The 25,528-nt window shown below is 39.4% G+C and overlaps 3 protein-coding genes across 4 annotated transcripts; 1 reads left to right on the top strand and 2 right to left on the bottom strand.

Moving 5' to 3' along the window:
* Positions 1 to 3,789: 3,789 nt before the first annotated feature.
* zgc:56699 (uncharacterized protein LOC405758 homolog) lies at positions 3,790 to 5,457 on the bottom strand. 2 transcript variants are annotated; one of them, XM_034876832.1, is made up of 6 exons: positions 5,232 to 5,457; positions 5,026 to 5,144; positions 4,419 to 4,545; positions 4,248 to 4,331; positions 4,016 to 4,073; positions 3,790 to 3,919 (listed from the first exon to the last, which is right to left on the bottom strand). In XM_034876832.1, the coding sequence occupies exons 1-6, from the start codon at positions 5,431 to 5,433 to the stop codon at positions 3,847 to 3,849; spliced, it is 663 nt and encodes a 220-aa protein (XP_034732723.1). In that variant the 5' UTR covers positions 5,434 to 5,457; the 3' UTR covers positions 3,790 to 3,846. The 2 variants fall into 2 exon arrangements, with proteins under 2 accessions (XP_034732723.1, XP_034732724.1); XM_034876833.1 differs by having other exon boundaries at positions 5,026 to 5,132; positions 5,229 to 5,312.
* A 1,417-nt stretch (positions 5,458 to 6,874) lies between these two features.
* Positions 6,875 to 14,756, top strand: letmd1 (LETM1 domain containing 1). The gene is made up of 9 exons (XM_034876830.1): positions 6,875 to 7,100; positions 9,461 to 9,615; positions 10,722 to 10,837; positions 11,443 to 11,525; positions 11,760 to 11,946; positions 12,695 to 12,796; positions 13,233 to 13,385; positions 13,525 to 13,621; positions 14,564 to 14,756. Exons 1-9 carry the CDS (start codon positions 6,985 to 6,987, stop codon positions 14,638 to 14,640), a joined length of 1,086 nt encoding a protein of 361 aa, XP_034732721.1. The 5' UTR covers positions 6,875 to 6,984; the 3' UTR covers positions 14,641 to 14,756.
* A 938-nt stretch (positions 14,757 to 15,694) lies between these two features.
* On the bottom strand, positions 15,695 to 24,962 carry cd63 (CD63 molecule). The gene is made up of 8 exons (XM_034876831.1): positions 24,705 to 24,962; positions 23,341 to 23,427; positions 19,100 to 19,288; positions 17,964 to 18,038; positions 17,773 to 17,871; positions 17,419 to 17,562; positions 16,334 to 16,417; positions 15,695 to 16,092 (listed from the first exon to the last, which is right to left on the bottom strand). Exons 2-8 carry the CDS (start codon positions 23,404 to 23,406, stop codon positions 16,027 to 16,029), a joined length of 723 nt encoding a protein of 240 aa, XP_034732722.1. The 5' UTR covers positions 23,407 to 23,427; positions 24,705 to 24,962; the 3' UTR covers positions 15,695 to 16,026.
* Positions 24,963 to 25,528: the final 566 nt, after the last annotated feature.

The following is a 25,528-nucleotide window of genomic DNA, read 5'->3' as shown; positions in this document are numbered from 1 at the left end:
TCTATCTGTAAAGTGTCTTGAGATAACTCTTGTTATGAATTGATACTATAAATAAAATTGAATTGAATTGAATTGAAACTGTTAGTTGCGCTCGACACACATCTTGTGCAACGGAATACACCAGCCTGTGTGTCTTCTCGTGCTTTTTGCCATCAAACGTCCCACTCACCACTGAGCTCAGACATTGTACAAGATGCTCTGGAAGAAGCCCATTCATCTTCACATCATCTAGCTCCTGTGCTGTCGGGGGCCATGGGAGCTCCTTTGACTCTTTGAATGCCTTTATAATGTAAGAATGGAGGATGAGTGCTGCTTCTTGAAGTTGGTCAGCTGTTCCAAGTTTGTACGCACATCCGACTGCTTCATCTACAGTAATACTAGAGCTGTACATGAGGTTTGACTCAACCTTGGAGAATGTGAGTTGATGAGAAATGTCTTTGTCTCCTTGTAACCGTCATGCCAATTTCTCACTGCTGTATTCAGGATTGGAAAAACCTTGATTTTTCAATGTCTTCATTTACAAGTTGCACGTGGGAAACCTCTTTGCATTCAATCACATTCCTAAGAATGTAATCCTTTACCACACAATACAACTTGTTATGTGCTGCTATCTTCTGGGCCTGCAGGCTGTCAATGTTGTCTGCTGCCTTTTCTGACCTCTCTCTTCCACGCTCATGTATTTGGTACTCTGTGTTGAAGTTGTTTCTGCATGATTGATGATACTCAGCTTCCATTGCAAAAATGTCCTTGCCCTGCACCTTACAATAAAGAGCCTCTTTCTTTAATTCCTGTGCCCCAGGGTCAATAACTTTCCAGGCTGGTTCCTTGTGTTTCCAAGTCTTCAGTCTTGCCCTTGAACTTGGATTTTGCTTGGTCACAGAAAACTGTTGGGATACAAGAAGGAACTCCTTCTTGGAGCTCCTTCAGATTGAATTGAAAGAAATTTGACATGGCACAGAGACTTTTTCAATGATGATGATTCACCAGATGTAGAAGCCTTTTACACTTGTAAACGATTTGTTTTAGCTGTAAAGCTTTTATAGCAGTTTTGGTGATAGCCAATTGTATCCAAAGGCAATTCCTTTAATGTTAACGGAATCTGTTCACAAATATCCATCAGTGTGATAAACTGTCTGCTTCACAGAGTCTCACATCTCGGATACTGTGTACAAATGATAGTTTCTTGCTTGCCCCCCCCCCCCTTGCATGCGTTGAGCATGGTAAAATTACTATTCGCAAAAAGAGTTGAGACATGTAACATACATTTTGAGGACTGAAACCTCTTTGGGGGCACTTCAGCTGTGTTACAATGTTGTTTTTTCCATGGTATGCATGAAGATTTTGAGCCTGAAAATGAAACAAAATCCAACTAAGTTACCAACACAAGTTAAGATTGCAGAATCAATTTCCGAAAGTGAAAGATTATTTTAAGTAATGACTTCAAAGGTGCATCTTAATTATACTTTCAAGTACTTAAATACTATACTGTATGTGCATATATATACAGATACCAACCGACGGCCACCAGCTGCTAACTGCAAAGTCCCGACATTTCAAAACTAGTAGTTGATGCTCTGACGATTTGGACCTTTTCGAAGTTTTTTCTGTACTATTTTTGCTTTGTTTTGATTACTTCAAAAGTAAAGCTAATTTCAATTTCTTCATGTCCTGGATAGGTGCATTAAAAGGTTAACATAAACCCCCTTTCAAGCTGCTATTAGTGTGATGAAAATGCTGTCAAATGAGCTTCTTCTATACCATAGATGATCAAGATGGTTTACAATATAACAAATTGTATAGTAAAATGTGTCAATTTTTCTCTGTAAAAGTTATGCCACTTTAAATCATATTTATGCGTTTTAGGTTTAGTGCAAATGCTTCAAAACAAAGCCTTTTTGACATTATTTCAGCTTGGTATCCAATTCAGTTTTAAAATAGACACTTGAATGATAAAGAAATAACAGGTTGTGAAAAAACTCACCCTATGTGCTTGAGAAAACCAAAAATAGTTGATCCTCTGCACATCTTTGGCCATTTTATTTGCTGTATTTTTCCAGAAATAGGGTCAATCTGTTGTCAAATGTCAAAAATAACCATTCTATTCAAATTCCACGGCATCAGAATTGTATGTGGTTTACTTCAAATGTTCTGCCAATTTCTAAATAAGGTTGGGATTTTTTCAGGTCCTGCTCGGGTACAAATGAAGGGTGAAAAATGAAGCCTTTGGGACGTTATTTCAGCTTGGTACCTGGCAGATAGTTTTTTTTTTATTTTATAGGAAATAATGAACATCCACAGTATTTAGAAATTGGAGAACATCTTAAGAACTATTTATTTTGTCAACTACTTGGCAGAGACTCGGTTCCTGCTGGGAGGTTTCTCTAAGGTAAACTTACACAATGTGGTGGGGGGCTCAAATTGACATCACTGACTTGGGATCAATGGGGACAACGTGAAATTTAAGCCTCTTCAATGAAGGGTTGAAGAGTTCAGAACTAACATGAGCTTCTTCACGTCACTCAGTATAAGGTAGTGACAGCTATAGGTTTAAGAGAAGGCAGGAGTTCCTCGATAAATGCTCAGAGCGTAAGACGTGCACGTATTCTTCTCTGAGGATCATATCTCCTCATCCTTACAGATGGTGACAGGGCAGCACAGAGGCCCGTCTGAACACTTCTATTAATAGCCACAACTAAAATAGACAGTCATCACATGAAATCAATAATGCCACTTAGATATGATAGAGTGCCCAGACTGCCCACTCTCACACTGGGATTATGCTGAGACCCAGCACACTGAAGTCACTGCAGTGAAACAAAGATTGGGAAGGTGTAACTTTGGGTCTTGGGTAATTCAGACGTTTATCATTTATTTTGTACAAACCAAACAATCAATAGACTGATGGCGAAAAGAATCATTAGTTGCCGTTTTATACAAAATAGATATTTGCTCCATGTCAATTAACCAAAACAGTGAAATCTTACTTTTGCAGGATTATCAACCATCTGATAATTTAACAGAAACTTTAACAGTCACAGAAGCCGTTTCTCTGAATATAATAATTTAACTTAAGTCTCAAGTACATTTTACTGATTATACCAAGATATCTTTGCTGAACTAACATTTTTTACTGAACATTGACCTAGGACTTATACTTAAATTACCTAATTCCTACACTACTGCACTGGCCATGACGTACCTTATGCATGAAAAGGTGCCCGAATTTGTAACGTTTGCTTACCAGAGGAGCTACTTGAAACAAAAAGGAGATAATCAAATCAGAGGAATGAAGTATTACATTGACTGGGAAGTAGGCAGAGTGAGATCCTTGCTTGAGTTGATGAGTACTGCCATCCTGTGGCCATGAAGTCAAAGTAAAATGTCTGACCAGCTGCTTACTTTGCTTGAGAAGAGAACCTCAACAATTGACTATAGTTATAAAATATAAAAGTGAGTTTACAACCAAGTTTATACTGCGAAATAGGCCTTGTGCTATTTATTGTCTTTCATTTTGTAACATTGCTACTGAGGCTTTCCAAAATATAAAACACAAAATAGGAAAACAGTCTCATCCCATTGCCAAACTTTTTGAAATCCAGGCACATTACAACATGCAATTAGTTTTAGTAAACATTTTCATAACTGACCACAACATTTAACACCTTCACACAAATATTTAAATAAAACACCTTGAATATAACAAGCACACATTTCAGTGCCATTTGTGACCGTTTACAGTTGGGAATCCAAGGAAATACAGAAAAGTTAAAAACAGACTATGTCACGGACAATGACACTGCTTCAACTTGAACCTAAATATAAAATAAGCAAAGCACCCATTTTGGGTTATATCTGGGGCCAGGGAAGGGTATTAGGCATTCTACTTGGACCAAGGTTGTTGGTGGGCCTCATTTCTTGCCTGCAGGGAAACAACACAAAACATTAAGAAAAGGTACGTTAAGAAAACATGCACTTGCTAAGCTCTGAAGCAGACTGGATGAAGCGTAGCACTTACTTTTGCGTCAGGACTGTGTTCACGCCCCACACAAACGGAGTAGCATCATCATCAGCCTCTGCAAGACAAAATGCTCAGTTACTTTTACAGACTAAATCAGTGTTTTTAATGTCTGGTTCTGACCATGGAAGGGGAGACTGCTTTAGAAACTATGCCAACACAAGCATCGGCTTCCTTGTTCAATCACACAAAAATCAAAAGTTTTAAAACAAGTTGTGGTTATTAGTAATACCTTCATCCCAATCCTCAGTCATGTTCTGGTTTACCCAAGTGCTGACTGGGACCTGCCATTTACTGAGTCCACGTGTGCTTCCGCCTGTAAACAGAGCATAATTCCACTCAAACACTGCGACTGTATGTTAACTCTGCAAGGTTAAAAAAAGCCAAAAAGTGACAGACTTACCTGCTTCTGTTTCCACAGATATTCTATCCTCACAGGTCTCCGTGTGATAGGTCAGCTGATGCTTAGGAACCAGGTGGCGCGCATTAAATGGGCAAGTTTTTAGCTCCATTGCCAATTTAGGATGATTCTACATAAGTGAGAGAAAAGAGGGAAAGGACATTTTTTGGTTTAAATATACATAACACACACGTCAGGGCTGCATGATACGGAGGAAATCAAGTTTTAAGACATTTTTGACCAAATACCTCGATAACGATATTGCGACGATATGTAAGGTTGACAATTTGTGCTTTCACAAAATATTTACACAATGTTTTTTGTGATAAATAATCATCTGATGTGGATAAAATGAATGTGGGTAAAGGCAAATGATAGAACAGCTAAAAACAAGTCTGGAAAATTCAGTTAGTTACATCACTTTAGTGTAGCCAGTCATACCAAGGAAAGACAACACTTAAGTCATGTTACAATACCACAGCTAAGCGATATCTAGTCTCATATCACGATTTTGATTCATATCAATCTATTGCCCAGCCTTAACGCACGTCCCCAAACTCGAGGTCTATGTAGGTCTTGTGTTACTAGCTATGACAACTTTTTGACTCACCTTCCTGCACTTTATAAGATGATATGGGAAGCGGCAGGCACGGATTTGGTGGTTCTTGTCAAAAGGGCACTTGAGAAGTTTTTCCGGGTCACAGTTTCCTTTTTCTTCTTTAATGTTCGACAAGAACAAATTGACAATTTAATATTTACTAAAACAGAAGACAGCTTAAGATGTTTAAATGTGAAAAAATATGTAAGTTTTACCGGTTTCTTCATCGAACTGTGCACTGAGGACAGGAGAGGTACTGCACGGGGAGCAGGAAGTTCCAAATCTAATGGTCGCCATCGCTAACTTGTACTGATAGACACGACTTATAGGTCTGGTAGGGTAGATACAATTCAAGTTAACATAGGATACAAATAAAAACAAAGTAGATATAAACAAATCATCAGCTTTCTGGATGCACATTCAGCATTCAAAGTGGCAACCATGACAATGGCGTCCTTCAAATGCAGAATTATGTCTAGTGTGTACAGGTGTGCCGAATTCCTTACCAGCTGAAGGTGTATAGCATGTACAGGTGTGGCGAATTATCTGCCAGCTGAAGGTGTAGGCTTGTTTGGACTAATTCACCAAGTTATGGCGTTAGCGACACCGTCTATGCTAGCTTTCCTGAGTGAAGCGGTCGCCTGGGGAAAGAGAAGGCATTAGCACCAGATTCTATTACGTTAGCTACACGGTCAAAACGTACGCTAGCTCGCAGTTACCAATCAGCCGTTTAGTGCAGTTAAATTTCACCTGGATGGTAATAAGACCCATTATCTAGAAGCACTCATTTAACTATAATTAGCTCATTAGTAGCCAAACTTTGCCCTCAAACCGCGTAACCATGACATGTTGGCTAACGTTGGTGGCCATGTTTGCTTGCAAGCACGTGGCAATTCGCCCAGCTTTAATTGTAAATTGGCCAATAAAGAGTATAATGCATATTACCTAAAAAGACAGTTTTTACAAGTGTTTGAAATACAGTCAGTTGCAAAATTGATAGTATTGCAATGGAAAATAACATTTTATGGACCTTCGTTCTCGTCTCTTCGTCGTCCTGCTTGCAACTGGCGAAAGCTCTCGGTCTTTCCGTCGCCCCGCCCCCATTTATCGAACTTCTGAGACGGGTAGGGCTGCAGCCTGGAGCGTCCCGTCTCATACCGTCCCATCTCATACCGGGGTGTGCCCAACAGTAGATTCAGATGGTCAAAAGTACGAAATTATAAATAATTTTTCAGATGGAGTCACTTGTAAATTCGTGACTACGTTTGTTGCAATCAATTTAAAAACGTTAAAAACTGTTAAAGCAACAATTTTGCCATACATATTTTGCTCATCTCTGAATGTTATTGTTGTGTTGTACAATATACTTATCAGCATGCCGAGAGGGCATGAGACGGGAGGCTACAAGTTGCAGCCATTGAAGGATTTTTTTCGTTAGCCTATAATCTGCATTTATTTTAGAGACGGACATGTATTTTTTAAATATTTAAAAAACAAATATATTTCAAGTATTTTATTCATTAGAAGGATAGTTGAAGCGAGCTTTTACTTTGAAAAGTAGGCGAAGAGAGATATTTTTTTTCTTAAGTGTTTTATTTTGAAAAGTAAAAGCTCGGGGACGGCACCAGGTGGGAAGGGCAGGTTATTTGTGGATGTTATTTGTATGATTACCAATAAAGTTCTTTTTTTAAAGGCTGTCGCTAAACTAATTTGCTGGCCTTAAAACCATACAACTTGAATACTAACAATAATGTATGAAATGTGTGGAACAGTGTGAAGTTTGAATAAAGTTTCTAGCTGAAAGTATGACTAGGTAGAGAAAAGTCTGACTGGGTTTGTGTGCGTGTTATTTTCTGAATCCGTGTCCAAGGCAGGCTTTACGGTAACTGAATGGCTTTTGGCTTTTTGAAAATAACCGTCATTACGGTAACGTACGCGGAACTTTACTGTATACATGTAGCGTTATGAAACATGGCGGTGTACTGCTCCAACCTGTGTAGCCATTTGTCTTTGACCCGTCTGTGTGGTCTCAGGACAAACAGGATAACAAATGGCTTTTATTTTCCCTATGTGTCCTGTCAGTCTAGGTATGTTTAACCATATTTATGCTTTGTTCGTCCATGATAATACGTGTCTGTTTGTTTTACTCGCGTCTCACTTGAACCCTCGATAAATTAAGCTAGCTGCAATACAGTAACGTTAGGCTACATGCTCAACCGTTTGTGTTTGATATAAAATGATGTTATAGTGTATAAAACAGTTGTCCACTTCATATTTAAATCTTGCTGCTTTGCTGTGTCAATGACACACGACCAGCGTACAACCACCTTTTATTTCTGTCAAAACTATGACGTAAGAGATGATTTCCGGTGTTCTTACGATTTATACTTTTACCTTATTGTCGACTAAATGCTACCTTTTGTGTTTATTGGTATATTTCCGTCAATAGTATGACACCTCATTTGTGTTTTTGATTACAAAACCGGGGTTAGTGTACTGTAAGAATATTAGCGTATTTCGATAGACCCAATACCTTAACAAACATTGTTATTTTCATGACTATTTACATTGTAGATGATCACTGAAGGCATCACAACTATGAATGAACACATGTGGAATTATGGACTTAACAAAAAAGTGTGAAATAACTGAAACTATGTCTTATATTCTAGTTTCTTTAAAGTAGCCCCCCTTTGCTTCGATTACTGCTTTGCTCACTCTGAGGTCCAGCTCTCCCCAAACCATCTCGATTGGGTTCAGGTCCGGTGACTGTGGGGGCGAGGCACTTCATCACTCTCCTTCTTGGTCAAATAGCCCTTACATAACCTGGAGGTGCGTTTGGGGTCATTGTCCTGTTGAGAAATAAATGATGGTCCGACTAAACGCAAACTGGATGGGATGTTGCATGTCGCTGTAGGATGCTGTGGTAGCCATGCTGGTTCAGTATTCCTTCAATGTGGAATAAATCCCCAACATTGTCACCAGCAAAGCCCCCCCACACCATCACACCTCCTCCTCCATGCTTCACGGTGGGAACCAGGCATGTAGAATCCATCCGGTCACCTTTTCTCCGTCCCACAAGGACATGGCGGTTGTAGCCAAAGATCTCAAACTTGGACTCATCAGACCAAAGCCCGGATTTCCACTGGTCTAATGTCCATTCCTTGTTTCTCGGCCCAAACAAATCTCTTCTGCTTGTTGCCTCTCCTTAGCAGTGGTTTCCTAGCTGCTATTTGACCATGAAGGTCTGAATCGCACAGTCTCCTCTTAACAGTTGTTCTAGAGATGTGTCTGCTGCTAGAACTCTGTGTGGTATTCATCTGGTCTCTAATCTCAGCTGCTGTTAACTTGCGATTTCTAAAGCTGTTGACTCAGATTAACTTATCCTCAGCAGCAAAAGGTGACTCTCGGTCCTCCTTTCCTGGGGCGGTCCTCATGTGAGCCAGTTTTGTTGTAGCGCTTATGGTTTTTGCTACAGCACTTGGGGACACATTCAAAGTTTTTGCAATTTTCTGGACCGACTGACGTACATTTCTTAAAATAATAATGGCCACTTGTTTCTCTTTACTTAGCTGATTGGTTCTTGCCATAATAGGATTTCTACCAGTTGTCCAATAGGCTGTCGGCTGTGTATCAACCTGACTTCTGCACAACATAACTGATGGTCCCAACTCCATAAATAAGGCAAGAAATTCCACAAATTAACCCTGACAAGGGCCACCTGTGAGGGGAAAACCATTTCAGGTGACTACCTCATGAAGCTCATTGAGAGAACACCAAGGGCTCCTCAGTTATGCCACACTTTTTTGTAAAGAACATAATTCCACATGTGTTCATTCATAGTTCTGATGCCTTCAGTGAGAATCTAGAATGTAAATAGTCATGAAAATAAAAGGAAACGCATTGAACGAGAAGGTGTGTCCAAACATTTGGCCAGTACTGTAGCGAAGTCTGTTCGATTACACCACTACAAACTCTATGTATACTATAAAAAATTAGGGCTGCAACTAACAACTATTTTTGATTAATCTGCAGATTAGTAATGTTTAATAGGGGAAAATGTTCCTCGTTTTTCAAAGTCCAAGGTGATGTTTTTAACAAATAAAAAAAGATTTACTTTTAATTGATTGATTAAAATGTATTTCTTTCTTTAATTGATTATCAAAATAATTGCCGATTATCTACTATTCGATTAGTCAACTAACAGTAAAATTGCTACAGATAATATGGGGAGAATATTATGATACAGCATTAATGTATTTATTTAAGATTTTTCAGAGTAGCCCATTTTTGAAGGATCAAATTCTCTATTAAATATTGCTCCCACACATGGAGAACCCAAGCACACCTCGATAGGAAACACACACATATAGCATTTTAATCCATTTTAATGGCTGATGATTTAGCAGGCGCTAACCTCTTTGTGTTTACCTCTCCTACTCTCCAGGTTGCCCCTGTGCCGACACTACTCATCGTCCAAAGTTAGACGAGGTCTTGGTCGCTATGTGGCCTCCAGCCTCCAGAGGGTAAATACCAAATATGAAGGTTTCCTTAAAAGGCGATTCCCACGCTTTTATCAACTCTATCACACTTTTACAGAAGGTAAGAGAGACTGTTGTAGGTGGAATATTTAAGAATGCTGGTTCTGTATTTTCTGTTCTAAGGGTCTTCCACAAAAGGTTTAGTTTGAGGTAACCCTATCCCACAGTTTAGAATAGACTGGAATGTGTAAATCTATTACAAGTGTCCTACATTTAAGGCGTACCTTGAAGGTAACACTACCCCACAGAAATAGACAGATTGAAATGTGGGAGGACAAGAAGAACAGAAAAAAGCAGTTATTCTGATGTTCAGAGGACACTTGTGTACATGTACAACAGGTCGGCTCATTGTCATGTTCACTGTTTGAATGAGTTCTGCAATTAACCTGAGCTCCTCGAACACGTCATCTGTTGAAATCTCCACCATCATTTCCCAAAATCAATCCCAGGTATCAGACTGTTACTGGAACTCACCTCTCTGGCATCTTTAATACTTTATGGTTGCAGGTTTTTTTAAGATTCAAGTTCAAAAGTGGAAAACACAAATAGGATCAGTAGCAGTTGAACGAATTTAAGTTTAACAACACGAGTACCATGGCATCCCACATTTGACGTACACTTATTTTCTTACATACACTTTTCTATTTTTATAACTTTGGTATATGTGTACCATGCATTGCACAGTGTTTTATTTGCACCTTGTATGTAGTCTGAGTCCAAGTTTCAAACACAAAATAGGTTGCTATGTTCTCCATACTATATCCAAAGATACTAAACATATGGAGCACTTACGGAATAGAGTTTAATTTCTCAGTCACTGCATATCCTAACTGATATAATTACATTTTTAAGAATTCTGTTAAACACAATTGTTTTGAATATTTGGTCAAATGGCAGGAACTTTTTAATATAGAACTGAATATGTTGCACCACACACGTCCAAATCTTAAAATGGGACTGCAGTGCACAGTACAGGGCAGCTGTGGTTTAAGAGGAGGTTGGTAGTTCAATGCCTGGTCACGTGACAAAGTGTCATGAAGCAAGACACTGAACCCCATTTGCTCCCCCGATGGCAAGGCCAGCACCTAGCATCGCAGGTACCATGCTACGCCGCCATCCCTTTCATCCATATTTGTATCCTCAGCAACGTGACCTTTATCATTCCAGGATTCAAGCTACTGTTCCGAGATGCCAAGGATGTGCAGAGGATAAAAGCTAAGATGTTCTCTAATGGAGTGGAGTTCAAGGATTTGCCCTACAGGGAGATGGAGAAGCTCAGACAGGTGGGTCCTTTCCACCCCTTTTATTATTATGAATCTTATCCAAAACACTGTCACATTTCTAACCAGATATTGAGTAACAACATTGCAATATTTAAGACTGGCAGTATCTTCTATTGTGTGCACTGCAGTTAATGTTAACAGTGAGTAAGATGCACTGGAATAAACCCGAAACTATGCTAAAAAATAAAAGTGAGAAAAGTGAAAAGTGAAAAAAATGAGTCTGTTGGATTACAGAGCTAGGAGAAAAAAGGTGCATTAGGGGTTTTTCATAGTGAAAGATCGAGATTCCAGTAAAAGACCTATACCAGTGTTTCCCACACACAGATTTTACCTGGCCAGGCCACCCAGGTATATTCAATTTGGGGACCCATTCTAGCAGGCTATAATTAAATATTAGACCGAAGAAGGAGTTGGAGATTGAAAGGAAATAGCAAAATAATCAGATTAAGTCTGATGTCTGAAATTCAGCGGCAGATTCCAGAATTATGCTCTGTAAGTCATTTCTTTATGAGTGAGCAGTACTTTCATGTCTTCATTGTATAATTTCAGCTCGGTAAAGTGTAAAATCTCACAGCAGCTTTGCTTACTTTGCATTTGTTTTGCAGTTTCGCAGAGATGTGATCAAGGCCGTGCCGCTGGTGGTGATATCCATCCCCCCCTTTGCCAACTACCTGGTTTTTGTCTTGATGTGAGTTACTTTAAAAAACACATCTTTTCAATTCAGTTGGCACCCTTTTGATTCACATTCAACGAAGCATTCTGAAATGATTGATAGTCATGTTCCTTTATGTCCCTCTTATTATTAGTGTTGGATCCTCCTTGCTATCTTGTCCCTGTTGAGATATATATATATATATTTTACCCTTTATCCCTCCATGTGTCCCTCCTCCCTCTGCCACCATCTCCTCCTGTTCACCGCCAGGTACTTTTTCCCCCGCCAGCTCCTGATCCCTCATTTCTGGACTCCTAAGCAGAAGGAAGAGTTTCAGAGATTGTACCACACCCGGAGGGTCCAGAACCACTGTCCAGTGCTCAAAGGGCTCGAGAGCACGAGCCAACAGGTCAAAGACGGCCAGCTACAGAGTCGCCTTATAAAACTGTGTGCCACAGTAAGTGAACACATCCAAAGTGTTTGGTGATAGAAATACGGCATTGCAATGAGGAAATATGTGACAGGGTGCAGAAGAATAGATGCAGAATAGATAGCTCTAGTAGCACCAGCTATACATCAGACTCTCCTGTTGACAATATGCACAATTATCATTTTAGAGCATTCGTTGATGCATTCGCTGTCCATAAAGTGACTTAGAAGATACAAATAACTAAAATGTAAGAACTACCTGAAAACTGTGGATATGAACTGTCTAGTGCTTAAATAACGCACACTCCCCTACACTTTATTACAATCATTCAAACCCCACATAAGTAAAATATATTACATTATTAAAAAAAACAAAAAACATGCAGGGGACCACAACTTAACTGAGGGGTTGTGAGATGATTGATGGGAGAGCAAAAAAGAAAGAAAAAACTAAGTTGCATTCTTCGGACATTTCTCTAATCTTTGCTTTTGTTTGTGTAATATTGAATTGAATCATATGTTTTTCTATGTTAAAATCCATATCTGAAAAGTAACTAAGGACTACAGCTGGGTGTTAACTATAGTAGAGTAAAATATTTGCCTGTGAAATGTAGTAAAGTTTATGTAGAAACTATCATCAAGTAAAAAAAAATGGAATTACAAAAGACTTAATAGCCAAATATTGTTGGTTAGGTAGTCAGATAGAGTCCCTCATTACTAACTCATACACATACAGTGTACAGGTGTAAAACAACAGGTTTTCTTTGCATGTTCAGGTGCAGAGTGGAGCAAACCCAGGAGTGTCTGAAATCCTTGCCGTCCGAAGCCTGTTTTCTGGACCTCCTCTGGGTATAAAGAGGATGAGCGTGGATCAGATGGTGAGCAACACCTAGGGTTGGGAACTGAAACCTGATGCCAATATGGCCTCATTTTGGTGCTTGCACTTCCAAGCCTGTGTGTCCGGTGCTTCACAATACAGGCAACAGAAGCATCACTGCAATAGATGATAGTTAACACTACATTTAGCTTACTGTTAGCTACTAGCTGGTTAAAATGCTTGCAGCTAAGCGGTCTTGGCAATAAACAAGCCATTTTTTCATGTCCTTGACTGTGGTTTTGTGCTCTTTTTTTATATTTCGGGGGGGGGGGGGTACCCAAACGATACCCAACCCTAGTAACACCCCTCCACTGTTCTTAAATCCTAATATCCTGCACCCAAAAAACACCCATTCAGTTTACAATGTAATGCAAACGGCTCAGTGAACCTGAACACAACACGAACAATCTCCCCTGTCTGTCTTCACGGCCAATCAGAGACTTGTCAGCCCCCTGCTCTTCCTGACGCCTCACCTCCCGGGCTTCGTGCTCGGCCGCCGGCTGAACAGCCACGGCCTGGTGCTGCTCCAGCTGGACCGGGCCCTCAGCAGGCTGGGCCCTCACCAGCTGAATGACTCCGAACTCCGAAAGGTCAGTCGCTCAACACTCAGCCACAAATGTCACATTCACTGACCAAACCAAAAATGATTTACACGATCAACATGGTTCACGGATGTGCCTCTGTCAGTAAGCTGCCATGTATAAATACATAATGTTTCTCCCTCGTTAGGCTTGTTATGAGAGGGGGCTTCATTCTAATGGTCTTGGCATTAATCAGTGCCGCGAGTGGTTATCCCAGTGGCTTCAGGTGTCCTCCTCACTGAAAGGTATTTTCATTTGGATGTGCAGTATTGTAATTGTTTTACTTCAGTATTGTCCTGTTGACATGTCTGTTTTGTCTAATATTTAAATAACTGGTATAAAATGATTAGCCTTCTTGCAGAGTTGGATGAGAAGATTGATACCACTCATGGCTGTACTGTAAATATGAAGGGTCTGGTTAGCTTAGCATAAAAAAACACGATAACAGCTGGCCTCTAAAGCTCACTAACTAGCACGTCACATCTTATGTGTTCAGTCTGTACAAAAACGGATTCATTCGTTTTAAGAGGATTATGTGTAAAAATGCTTGATATTTCCAGTATTTATTCTAAGCTAAGGCCTTTTCACACGAACAAGGTTATTTTGAAAACTTCCTTTGCTCTTAAACAAACCTGTCCACTAAAACGCTGATTTGAAACAAATGTCTCTGCAAAAGAAAACACAATCGAAGCACTGTCAAGAGCATGCCAAACCAACAGGTGTTGATTTAAACCTTAAACCTAAAGGCATGTAAGCCAGTCATGCAATGTTGGCCAATCAGAAGCTTGAAAAAAAGTTACGTGACTGCAATGGCGCATTAAGGAAGGGAGGAATCATATGTTGATGGCAGAGTGGAGTTATTCTTAAATATGACACTATAGATAATGATAATAGATAATGAGATATCACGTTTTTTATTACATGCATTCTTTTTTCCTTGTCAAAACCTTGTGCCTACATTACCCACAATGCACTACAGACCCATCCAACTCCTGACTCTAGTGACTAGGTGCAATTTATGCAGTCTTTGGAGATATAGATTTTTTTCACATATGCAGGAGTTCTTCTTTAATGCATGAATATGAAAAGTGGTTTTAGTCTTGTTTAACATCTAGGCCAAAATGTTGAACTATTCCTTTAACCCTTGTAATGCTATTTGTATGCTTCTTTCGTTAACTTTTCTGCAGACTCAGAGGTGTCACTGCTTTTGCACACCATTGTATTTCTCTCCGCCAACTACCCGAAAGGTGCCAGCCGACACTGACGGGAAGCCTGAAGCCATCTGCTTCCGCGATTATGCTCTTTTTTTTGCGCATTGGGCAGCACAACTTCCTAAGAAATGTCAACATCTCCCCCCCCCCCCGGCAAATGCAAAGATTTGGGAATTTGCGAACATGGGATTCCTCTTAATGAATTGGCACAGTAAGACTAAAAACTCTTGCTTAGTGAAGTTCTAATTTAGACCCTAACGAGGGACTTAAATTGATTGTGATGCAGAATATCTAGTGGTGTACTTGTCGCTGTATTTCAAGCTTGTTACCGCTGTTAAGCTCAGGCTTGGCACTTGTTTACTTCTGAGCTGACGCACCATTACACACTTATAAAGACAAGCAGGGAAACAATGAGGCTATTGTTGAGTAAAAGTTCAGCAGCACTTTGTGTGGCGTTAATATTTTACGTGTTGAATGGTAAAATAGTTTGGACTCATTCCACTTATGAAAATACAATTGCTTTTATGTGCGCGTTTTTTTACATGTACACCTCAAACACGTACTGTAGCGTCTCATGCATTTACCTCACTTTGTGCTTTGTTAGTACTTCTTTACAATCAATAAAGCTGGCCAAAGTGGAATTTTGTTGCAACTGTCTAGAGGGGAGAAACATCAAATATGGAACTAAAAGAGATGCAATGGCACTTTCTTTACCTGCTTTGGCGGCTTACTGTGACATTATCTCATCGTGGTCGCACCACACTTGTGCACAGAATTTCATTTAAGTTTTGTTGGTTTACTTGAGGGTGTCACTAACAAGAGGAACTGCACAGCCCCTGCACTGTTAAGTGTGACAAAGGACATGACATCTCCTTCCTGTGTTATTTTGCAAGAAGTGGAACAATTATTCTAAAATATAAGTTGCAAAAGTTCTTTTGTTTATTTTTATTTTTTTAATATATATATGATTTGCTCAACAGGTTTTGAATGTTTGTTGTTGAGTCGTTACTATACACATGGTACTGTAATGGAACAGTGTCTGAAATAAATACCTTTTGGGTGCATGTATTTTCCCTGTTTGTATTTACGCTTAAAGCAAATTCAGAGGTAATTTAAAGAGGCTTTAATAAAAACAGAAACTGGGAACCAGCAGAACATATAAAACAAGGTCTTAAGTCTAAACAGAACGAGTAATGTGAATCTAAGGTAATGTTAAAATTCCTCAAGCAACGAGAACAAATGCTGACACAGGTAACATTATGTCTACTTCCTAAGCACATACGGTATCAAAGCAGAGATGATGTTAATGGGTGAAAATACAATCCAAAACCAATGCAAGACTAAATCTATTGTGCTGTGCATTATATCTGAAGTGTAAAATGAACATATTAAAGTTTTCCACGGCTCCCAATAAGCGCGACCTGAACAGACAACTCCTACTACATGACTTCGTAGCCGCTACGGATTCCTCTCATCAACAAGCAGGCGAACATGATGCCCATTACCTGAAGGAAGACAATCACAAGACAGAGAGGACGTTGACATGATATTAACAGATGTTTCGTTTTATTTAGACTTGTAAATAACTTTTTATATCCTATGGCACTTTGAAAAGCAAGATAAAACCACCAGACGTGACAATACAAATGCAACCAGATCAAATTTAAAAATGAATTGAAATGAATATAAAATTAAAAAATTAGAAAAGTACTGTCTTGTCTTATTTTTTTCATTGATGTTACGTACCTGTAAGACGGCAATAACAATAGCGGCAACTATCACCCACAGGATGTTTTTCTTCAGATAAGCCACCAAAGCCTCACCACAACCCTACAACAGAAAACCCAAATTCAGATTCAACATTTTGGGGCATTTTAGGCCTTTATCTGTGACAGGACAGCTGAGAAATTAAAGGGGAGAGAGATGGAGAATGACATGCAGCAAAGGGCCGCATCGAGGATTGAGCTTCCATTAATGGACGTGCACTCTACCATGTGAGCTACCCAGGCGCCCAACATGGACATTTTCACTGGTCTACTTGGAGAGACAAGTTGCTTCGGGATTAAACTTTGACTTCTTTTTATAACTGTTGTGTTTTATTAACTCTGGCTTGACTTCCTCTTTTTAATTGTTTTTTGGGGGCTTTTCCAGCTTTTTTAGATAGGACAGCTAGGTAAGAAAGGGGGAATACATGCAGGAAATCGTCACAGGTCGAATTCAAACCCTGAAACCCCTCTGCATCAAGGCATAAACCTCCAAGTACATGTGCGCCTGCTCTACCCGCTGAACCAGCCCGGCCACAGGCTTGTCTTCCTCTTTAAGTCCTACTTAGAAGTTGTAACCCTTCACATTGCCACAAACTGTGCTTGCACATTTGAAATATGCACCACAGATAATGGAGGTGTTGTGCAAACCAACTTGAACCAGGATTCCCATGACAATCCATGCTAGGCCCCATAACTACAGGAAAGAGAGGGGCAGGGGTAGTTTAGGGTGGAATTTGTCTTATTTTCATGTAATACAAGCATTGTTATTACACCAAATAAGGCCATGTTTTATCTTTTATTTGTTACATGGGCCGTGCATAAACATTTTTTTTTATTTTGTTGCCAAAAAAATCCTCCAACATAGTTTGTGGCCAGTCAGACAACTGCTGCAGGAGACAGTGTTGAGCTAAAAGAGGATTAAAAGCAATACAAGCCAGAGTTCCTGTTTCACTGTCCTACAGCTGAATGACAGCTGTATAATGTTACTGCTACTGCAAACACTACATTTAGTCCTACTGTTGCTTCACACTTAAGCTGTTCAGCTGTGAAGCCGTCACAGTTTACCTCCTGGTGAACTTTGGCAGCATCTGTCATGGCCCCGGCTCCACAGTTGGTAGCCACTTTCACACAGCATGAGTCAGGCACAGACTTCTTATCAGAGCGGAAGTCTCTCCAGTCAGAAGAACCGTTGAAGCCACAGCATTTCAGCTGCAAATGAAAAACATTCAATATGTACAAAACATGCCAGCAATGTACTGTAAAAATACTAAATAAAAATAGGCCTTGTGTCAACAGATGTAGGTGCAAAGAAAAACCCTGTCATGTCATGCAGCGCAGAGCAACAGGATGCAGCGGTGTGGGGTGAAGGTGTTGTCAGACTGAGTAAACAATGAGTAGGAGAATTTACAGTGAACTCACATCCTCCTGCAGCTTATCCAAGGAGCGTTTGTATTCTGCAGTGCCGTTCTCGTAATTAGAAATCATGTCTTTAAGACCATCCTGGACGACATCTGAGAGCTACATGGGAGACACAACATGGAAGTTAAACCCCGCCTTCTGCAGGGTATTATGTACCGCGACACATAAAAACAGTGTCGTTCCAAACTTACTTTGTTTCTGAAGACGTATCCAGCGATTACTGCGGCAATCTCAACAAGAATGACCAGAACGAGAAGGACAGTGAACTGGCAAAAGAAAGAAATAAAAAGATAGTTAAGTGACTTAAATGAACGTAATTACTATTCTAAGCTACATTACACATGTTTTCCACACATTCATTCATCCTACTGCAAAATTAAATTATTTTTAACCCTTGTGTTGTCTTCCCATCAAAACTGAAAACCAACACTTTTGTTGTTGCTTTTTAAAATTAATGTTCAACCTGTTCTTACGTTTTTGTTCAATTTTTCAACACTTTTGATGTTTTTTTCCCCCCCAAATGATGTTTTCAACACTATCTAATTAACTTTAGTTTTACAGTTCTTTTTGGAATTTATGGTCAATAAACCTAATTTATTGGAAATTATACCTAATGTTTGAGTTAGAAAAGCAGAAATTAGGAATTATTTAGACTAAAATTAAAGGAAACGATGTTGATAGATAATCACAGACTGCAATATGTCGACTTGTATTCAATACTATTATCAATACTATTTCAAAACCACTTAAGTGTTGTTTTAAATGCTGAAAAATGGAATAAGACGCCCAAAACTTAATGAAAGTAGAGATTTGTACTTGCCAAAGAGCGTTGTGTGGAATCAATCATGTTATTTTGGGTAGTTAAAAAGAACACTGATTTAGGAAAACGGGTCAATTTGACCCAAGGACAACATGAGGGTATACATATTTACATTGCTACATTTTGGTTGAAAAAATTCATATCTTTTTAGAAGGTTTACACCTCAAATTCACACTGCTCTGGCGTTTCAGAGCCCCTAAACCGGAGACATTTAAAAAGACTCCGGACCCCGTTTTGGTTTGGAATCTCCGGGGTTGCGTCACTTAACACTTACAACACTGACACCAAAGACGCCACTACTAACGTTACCATGGCAACTACCAGCAAGGGCCAGAGTATACATGCTGCCTCCTGTTTACCTCGGCAGGCGCATGTCCGGTCTGTGAGTTTAAACGGAGATAGCTTCTGGCTCAAAACTCCCCTTAAAACCAAAACGTAGCAAGGTAAAATGTAGCCTAATAAGACAAATCTAACACCATTAGCCCTTTGTGAAACTATGTGAATTACCGTGGCAACCATGCAGTGGTTCTCTTTCCAGGCACCACAGCAGCCGAAGAAGGCGATGAAGAAAATCACAGCGCCGACGGCAATCAGAACAATCGCGGGTCCTGATGCTGAGGCATCCTTCATCATAAAGGTTTTGTGCAAACCCACTTGAACCAGGACTCCCACCACAACCAATGCTAGGCCACATAACTGCAGGAGAGAGAGGGGGGAGGGGTTAGTTTAAAGTGGAATTTGTGGGATAAATTCTGTTCATTTTCCTGCAATACAAGCACATTTCTATGGCATGAGACAACATTTTATTTGGTAACACAATGGAGGTAAAGAAAGGCTGTAATAATGGTGTAAGGGAATTTTTTTTTTTTTTTTTAATAAATTTAGCCACTACTAAATACTTACTGTTGTGGAAATTTTGTTCATCACAATGAAATACTTTGTCTGACAACCACTGATCTAAATTCATGTTGGCAATTGGACCTGGTGGTGATGCTAAATAAAAAAGGGGGAGCATGAATGTCTGTACATAATTCCATGACAATCCATCTGAAAGTTGTTGAGATATTTGAGTCTGGACCAAAGTGAGGGGAACCAAAGACAGCTGTTGCCATCCATAGAGCCAAACTGCTTTAAATACCTAGTGGAGAAATTACCAGTGGAAAAAACACATACATAGATGTATTAACTACTGTTAAATATCCACTTGCTCATACGCTTCAGACTTCCATATGGTCACTTGCTTCCATTTGAGCAACTCACTCACAACTAAATGATTAAGCACTAATGCTAAATAGACGGAAGGAAGTTGCAACAGTCTTCCGCTCCCGCCTGCAGATGTGAAATGATCAGGTGATAGAATGTGATATACGTGCGTCACTGCTTTGGGTGGGGTACCGAGAGCAGACCATTAGGTCTTCTACAAACATTGTGTGGGTGGACTGTTTGACCGTGATCAGATGGTATTAACTGGCTCTAGAGCAAACATCCCACTGACTGTTCTTCCCTTTGACAGCAGGCTGCCTGTCCACTCAGGGCAGATGCAACATGGTCGCTGGAATCCAATTCAAAAAAAGGACGGGAAGGAACCACGAGCTGAGACTAGTCAATTAAGAGATTAGTCCAGCAGCATAGAAATATGTATTAAACAAAAGGTATGTAAGAAATATACATTATATGTGCCAAATCAACCCAATAACAGGCAGATCAATCAATAAGGAAAATAAACCTAATGGGTCTTCATTTATTTGTATTGGACATTAAAACAGACCTTCAAGTACTAACTGTAACTGCAGCAGAAAAACTAAACTACAAACAGAACTGTAAAAAAAAGCAAAAAGACTTATTACTGCCATATTTTGAAATGCTGACAGGCTATAAACATGTCTTAAACTGCAGCTTATGTAATGTAATGATACATCAATGAGGGTGTTTGAGTAAGGACGTTACTGTCAAGTGATCCATGAGGACAGAACAAGGACCGGGAACCGTTTTGGAAAATCATGTGACTGACTTTGTACTTGTGTCATCGCTTGTGACGACAGTAATGTTGCAATGAGCATAACATACTGATAAATAGAGCTTCAAATTGTGTTATGGTCATTACTCAATGAATTGTTTTGTCTGTAAGATGTTGAACAAAAAAAAAAAAAGAAAAAAAAAATACCCTTTACAATTTGAAAAAAATTTAAAAGAAAAACTGCAAATATTCATATCTGAGTAAATGGAAACTGTGATATTTGGACTTTTTGGTTTTAAAGGAAAAATTAAAGACCATATTGTGTCTGGCCTGGGGGGGGGGGTGTCCTGGTTTCCCTAGGAAGGGCGGGTAGACGTCTGGAATACTTTGCTTAGCCTGCTACCCCCACGGCCCGGTCCCAGATAAGCAGATGAAAATAAACGGGTAGATTAATGGAGTACTAAAATGAGTGCTGAATGTGTAATCTTGTTTGACTAAAATAAAGTTTCAGCTAGCTGATAAATAATCAACATACAGTATGTGGTCAAACCTTAATGGTGCCCGTGTTATCTTTTGTGATTCAGACGGAGATCATGTATCGACCTCTTGATCAGGCTTACTACCGTTACATACGTCATCACGCAAAAACACACACACACACACATCCTGGCAGGAGGTAGCACGGGAAAGACATACATTTGGCCTAGGGTTGTTATACAACTATTTCTTTCTGTATTTAATTCCAGTATAGCAAAGTCACGGTCAACAAATTAACAGAAGCCCCAAAATCAACAACACCAGCCAAACTGGTCTTACTACGGATCTCAAGTGAGATTAACAGAAATGTGTGTCTGTCAGAACAAAAAAAACAGACATATGAACACTGGAAGTCTCTAGCCTTAAAAAGGTGTGTGTTATCCATGTCAGCCCACTGAGGACTTCCCTCTTTGTTGGCAACACCAATGTAAATATTTGAGCTTCAGTCAAATAGGTGGCTAATGGTTGACGTAGGAAAACATAATGGAGTGAACAGAAAAGGCAAACAGGGCAAAGATGGTCACATCCATCCCACAATGGCGCAGAAAGAAAGTGAATAGAATAGTAATGGAAATAAATACGGGTTTATCCAGGTCCATGTTTCTTTGCTTTAGCTTATTTTCTCGATGAATGCCAATCAGCAACCATTCTGATACTCAGTTGTTTTAGTCAAGCAATGTTAAAAATGTTTTTTTTTCTTTGCCTAAGGTACGCACTGAGCAACATTTGAAAAAAAAGTTACTTTTTTTTTTTTTTTACATTTTACTGACTTCTATCACAGAGGAAATAAATGAATCATTAAGGTGATACGTTGCTGTATTCAATGTTCTAGTCAACGACTATAACTTATCCTATTCAGTGTTTTTTATCACTACAACTGTGTTCCGCTATACTATTATTCTTTTACATACAGACCCCATTCACGCTGAGGCTGCCATGCAAGCTGCTCGTCAGATAAACATTCACACACACACATTCTCACACACCATTCAGTGTCTTGCCCAAAGACACTTGGACATGGGACTGCAGAGCCAGGGATCGAATCTTTGACCGTCCGATTGGTAGACGACCGCTCCACCACTTGAGCCACGGCGCCCACCATGACATTTTTTGTGTATCATTACATCTGTGTTTTATTATATAATTAAGGCTGGGAACAGAATTCAATACTTTTTAAGTAATGACCAAATTGCCTCTTTAGTATGGCTGTCTAACATCACATGTCGTAGAGGAATGCTGGGCAAAACTATGTCACGCACAGAGATATGGGGCTCTCATAGCAGGAGCCGACAAATTAATAAAAAGATTTGTGCCATGATGTGTAATGTTGCAATTTTTATTTTTTAAATAAATTTCATGAAATCGTATCAAAAAAGTATTGTTAAGGAATATTTATCAAAATAAAATGAAATGTCAGAGTGACGTCTTCAAATGTCATGTTTGGTCTAACCAACAGTCTCTAGATATTCAGTTAATTAGAACAAAAATACAAAACGTGGATACCATCACTGATATAATACAAATAAAATAACTGTTAGTTACAGTCCTAAATGTGTACTGAGTGGAGGGAAGAAATAAATCTGTCATTCTGTACCTCCTCCTGTCCTGTGTGAGATAATTATGAGTGTAACTGGCACTGTGTCAGTTAAGGAGGTCAGAAAAAAAAAAGAAAAAAAAATCTGATCGGAAGTTAAAGGTGTTGATATGGAATCTCTCCAAGTCACATGAGTCTGTGACATAAAAAAAAAAAAAGAAATCTGGTCATAAGACACACATTTCATCATCACCACTTGTTGCTCAAACATGCAATATACAGCCAGGTTCTACCAGGAAATGCTCAGCTTAAACCAGCAAATATGACACGAATGTCCTCGTGTTCATGTCCCTTCATGCTGTCAAGAAATTGGTAATAAACAAACATGTGACCCAGCGAGCAAGTGTTCAGAAATAAGCCCATGAACTGATTTTACAGATAAATTACATGTGTAAAAATAAGGCAGGCGAAAAAGAGAAATGTTACATTAACTTGTCCGTATTTCAGCCAGCCAAAAAGACACAATTATGTATTTTGATTAGACAAAAATCACATTGGAGAACATCACCAGGCCTTAATTCCTGTTAGCTTCTTTGTTGCTTTCATTTTAGGCAACCACAAGCTCCATTAACTTTGCACTCAGATTGTGGAAGCAGATCTGCTTCCACTCTGCTGCCTTTTGATTGTTAACATTTAAAGAGACAGTAAGCAGTTCCTCACCCAGAAAATGAAGTTGAAAAAGAAGAGCAGGAACTTGACACATTTCATTCCCCCCTCTACACCCATGGCGGACGAGGATATGGTTTCCTGGAAGAAGAAAAAAATTATAAATTGAAAATTTCAAGGCAGAATTATATGAACATTGCCTCAGCTGTAATACGGGCATGAGTCATCTGATTTCTGAATGCTACTTGACTTATAAAAGGCCTTAAACTTTAACTGGACAGCTGTGACAGCACATTTTAGTTTCCATGACATGTGTAGGTCAGTGGACCGCACATGTCCCCATTGTTTGGCCGAATTTAATTACAACCAAGGCGATGGATAATCCGGGCTAGACTACTGCCCTTTCCTTTTCACCTGCTTCAGCAAGTGGACCATGCCATGTAAGGCTGCTGCGAGGCTATTGTACAGGTCCGGCCCCATTTTATCCTCTCTACACTGGCTTCCTGTCAAGTTCAATACTCATTTTAAAGTCCTTGTTCTGGCCAAGTAACGGTGTACTTCTCAGACCTGCGCCATCCTTATAGTCCCATCTCGGTGGTCCTCGCGCTCGTCTAAAAACTAAAGGTGACCATGTTGTCTTTACACAGCCATGGAGCCTTTAAATAGGACCTGCGACACCGTGGAACCACCTTCCTATTGTCGTACGTGTTGTGGTCTCTGTGGACGATTTAAAACGCAGCTGAAGACTCGTTTAAAATGGCCTTTGTCTCATGTTTATAATTCAGTTTGTTTCAAGGTTTCATTGTACCGTTTTAGCTCATTTTTTTTAGTCTTTTGTTCTGTAAAAAGGTGCTATATTAAATAGCCTAAACGTATTACCCATAACGTTAATTACATTTAAAAGACAAATCAAAGTTTAGAGCCAACGCTACTTTGTGTAAACCGTAAACTGGCCCGCAAAAAAGGGACAGGTCTGTATATGATATTTTAAATTATGTTTATGCCCAAATACACATCGTCTGGATCCCTGGTAAGATTTGAGGAAGAAGCAGAGCCCGTCCTCCCCTTCAACGATCTATGGTCCTCCCCCGGACCGTAAATAACCGCTAGGTTAGCAACAATACCAGTTTTGTCACAGGCCAACTAATTACATTAACCACTGTCTCTTATTGAATTTGTTCAGCTTAGACAACGAAGTTAGTCTAACATAAACACAAACAGCTAGACACGTTTCCTCCACGAGTCTACAAGTGTGGACAAACTTCCTTTTTAGCTAGCTAAATAACGTTAACTCCTTTTTTAGGAAAGCTCATTAACAATACGCTAAACGCTCCGTTCCAAAATTGTTACTGGTAAAATAGTTATCATAACTAATAAAAAGTCAGTTATTTCAGTGGTCTTTTGAGGTATAACGTTACCTTTGAGTGAAGAAGTCTTAACAGTCCAGCAATGAGAAGCGCAGACGACGATGTGTTGAAATTTAGTTCAAACTTGTGTATATAGTAGGCTACCTCCCTCCTCCCTCGGCTTCTTTACTTTCCACCTCCTCCTCCTCCCGACTTCTCCATTTATTGCCCTAAACTATATGCTGCCTTCAGGGTCTTCTCGTTTAACACACAACTCTATTAAAAACGTCCACTGGGCCTGCTCGCTGGAACACATAAGTGGTGAAAGACGTTTTCAGATATTTTACCAAAGTAAAAGTAGCAACAATGGTGGATCGTTACTATGTACCGAACTGAAATACCAATTTGATGTGCTTGTAGCCTAGGCTACTTTATTTGAATAATTACATGTTTTGTCATTGTGCTACATTTTTCTCCACAAGCCTACATCTAGCCTAGTTAAAATCTTTAGTTATTAGTTTCTTTGCAGATTCAGATTGTCAAAACAAAATAAAATGTATTAATAAATGATGATGTATTATAGATTAAACTACCCAGCAGTATGATATAGACCTATCAGAAGTAAAAGTGCCCATTAAGCAAAATGGTCCATTTCACAAAAAAGTATATTTGTGTACATGTATGCATAACTGTTGATGCATTAATGTGTACATCACTTTCATGTTGCAGCTGGTAAAGGCGGGGCTAATTCCAAATACTTTATATACTACTGGGTAGCTTAATCTATAATACACAATAGTTAATCATCATATTCTCTGATAGGGATGCTCACAAGTGTACGTGGTACCAGAGCACCCTAGGCCAAAGGTCAATGATCGATTTTATAATCGTTTCAT

Source organism: Etheostoma cragini, chromosome 7, assembly GCF_013103735.1.
Source record: "Etheostoma cragini isolate CJK2018 chromosome 7, CSU_Ecrag_1.0, whole genome shotgun sequence".
NCBI lineage: Eukaryota > Metazoa > Chordata > Actinopteri > Perciformes > Percidae > Etheostoma > Etheostoma cragini.
Note: the sequence above shows the minus strand (reverse complement) of the source record. Positions and strands in the feature narration are given on the sequence as shown.

Coding starts and splice junctions, on each gene's coding strand:
- cd63 (XM_034876831.1), bottom strand. CDS start 23,406: ATGGGTGTAGAGGGGGGAATGAAATGTGTCAAGTTCCTGCTCTTCTTT. Junction 19,289..23,340: donor TTTTCAACTTCATTTTCTGG/GTGAGGAACTGC, acceptor TCTCTCCTGCAG/TTATGTGGCCTAGCATTGGT. Junction 16,093..16,333: donor TTGTTATTGCCGTCTTACAG/GTACGTAACATC, acceptor GTCTTCCTTCAG/GTAATGGGCATCATGTTCGC.
- letmd1 (XM_034876830.1), top strand. CDS start 6,985: ATGGCGGTGTACTGCTCCAACCTGTGTAGCCATTTGTCTTTGACCCGT. Junction 12,797..13,232: donor GGATGAGCGTGGATCAGATG/GTGAGCAACACC, acceptor ACGGCCAATCAG/AGACTTGTCAGCCCCCTGCT. Junction 13,622..14,563: donor GGTGTCCTCCTCACTGAAAG/GTATTTTCATTT, acceptor ACTTTTCTGCAG/ACTCAGAGGTGTCACTGCTT.
- zgc:56699 (XM_034876832.1), bottom strand. CDS start 5,433: ATGTGCATCCAGAAAGCTGATGATTTGTTTATATCTACTTTGTTTTTA. Junction 5,145..5,231: donor TGCACAGTTCGATGAAGAAA/CCGGTAAAACTT, acceptor ATTTGTTCTTGT/CGAACATTAAAGAAGAAAAA. Junction 4,332..4,418: donor ATCTGTGGAAACAGAAGCAG/GTAAGTCTGTCA, acceptor CTCTGTTTACAG/GCGGAAGCACACGTGGACTC.